Source organism: Austrofundulus limnaeus, unplaced genomic scaffold, assembly GCF_001266775.1.
Source record: "Austrofundulus limnaeus strain Quisiro unplaced genomic scaffold, Austrofundulus_limnaeus-1.0 Scaffold2483, whole genome shotgun sequence".
Lineage (NCBI taxonomy): Eukaryota > Metazoa > Chordata > Actinopteri > Cyprinodontiformes > Rivulidae > Austrofundulus > Austrofundulus limnaeus.
In genome coordinates this window covers 18,672-20,343 of record NW_013954885.1, presented here as the reverse complement: position 1 = coordinate 20,343, position 1,672 = coordinate 18,672, and the positions used below count along the sequence as shown (strand labels likewise).

General features: G+C 44.2%; 1 protein-coding gene across 1 annotated transcript in view; it reads left to right on the top strand.

The window, feature by feature from the left end:
• ddx4 (DEAD (Asp-Glu-Ala-Asp) box polypeptide 4) overlaps positions 1–1,672 on the top strand; it is a gene marked incomplete at its 5' end in the record, with an annotated part of 12,888 nt that overhangs the window by 5,524 nt on the left and 5,692 nt on the right. The window contains 5 exon segments of the mRNA XM_013999798.1: positions 214–249; positions 319–354; positions 446–487; positions 570–712; positions 787–939. Of these exon segments, the coding sequence (XP_013855252.1) occupies positions 214–249; positions 319–354; positions 446–487; positions 570–712; positions 787–939 (410 nt within the window).

Here is a 1,672-nt window from a genome sequence, read left to right as displayed (position 1 = left end):
GATTAAATATAACTCAGATTAAATAGCACTGATTTAAATATAACTCAGATTAAATAACACTGATTAAATATAACTGATTAAATAACTCATTAAATAATAACACAGATTAAATATAACTCTGATTAAATATAACACAGATTAAATATAACTCTGATTAAATGTAACACAGATTAAATATAACTCAGATTAAATAACACAGATTAAATGTTTCAGATGGAGAGTGGAGCGGACAGAACGACTCCAGAGGAGGTAAAACTTTCAGCTGTTTGTAACTAAAGCTCAGGTTGTATCTGGTCCTCATGTCCTGCTGCTCCTCAGGTTACCGGGGGAAGGACGAGGAGGTCCTCTCTGCAGGTCTGGTCTGGTCTGGTCTGGTCTGGTCTGGTTACAGGTGAATATTTAACACGTAGTCTCCAGGTGTGACAGGTGTCTTCATGTCCCACAGGAGGGGACCAGAACCAGGACAAAGATGGAGCTGATGGTGAACGTGAGTTAGACTCTTAACATGAACCCTGAATAGACTCTGTTCTGCTGCTGGACCTGGTCTAAGTTCTGGTTTTGGACCACAGGGCCCAGAGTCACCTACGTGCCCCCCACCCTCCCTGAGGACGAGGATTCCATCTTCTCCCACTACGAGACTGGGATCAACTTTAACAAGTACGACGAGATCCTGGTGGACGTGAGCGGGCTCAACCCCCCACAGGCCATCATGGTGAGACCCGGGTCAGACCTGCTGCTTTAGAACTGGATCCTGCTGGACTCTGTTAACCACTTGTTTCCTGTCAGACCTTTGAGGAGGCCAGACTCTGTGAGTCCCTGAAGAGGAACGTCAGTAAGTCTGGGTACGTGAAGCCCACCCCGGTCCAGAAGCACGGCATCCCCATCATCTCTGCCGGCAGGGACCTGATGGCCTGCGCCCAGACCGGCTCTGGTAAAACGGTGAGTCAGGAAGTACCACAGCTGCTGGTCAGCTGATCCTCAACCAGGAAGTGTCTGGGGCCAGTCAGCAGGGTCAGGTCCAGACCAGCTGCAGGGCTCATCGTGACCAGATGAACAGTCAGACTGCAGCTTTCTTCACATTAAAGCTGCACAACATGAAGTCTGAATTAATCTGACACACTTAGATCAGGATCTGGAGCCTGGCTTCATGTTCATGGTGTCTACACAGTGGAAGTGTGTAAAACAGCCTGCAGGAGCTGAGTGTTAATGTTCAAACATCTTTTCATCTCTGCAGATTAAAAACATCAGTTTGTTCTGAATCCGTACAGCTGGAGGACAACTGATGACCTATGTGATTTTATAATTTATTTATATTCAGACCTTTTCTTTGAAATAGTCTTTAAATCAAGTGGTTTGTGAGTTCAGACATCAGGACACGTCCACCTGCCTTTAACCTGTCTTCAGGCTGTAGTGTTTGTTAATCCTGCAGAATATAATCTGAGCCACACCAACAAACAGTCCTGAAGTTTACATCTATCTGAGTGAAACCTCTGCAGCAGGTTCTGGTCCAGATCTGCCTGATCCTGGCTCTGTTTACGTGTTCAGTCCAAGATTATAGTTTAGGATTTTTCATTATAGTTCACATTTATTTTGTTTTGACTTGTTTTCTTTTAATTCACTTAGTTTCAAGAAGTTTTTACATTTTTAATGCTTAGTTTTACTTTAGTTTTTA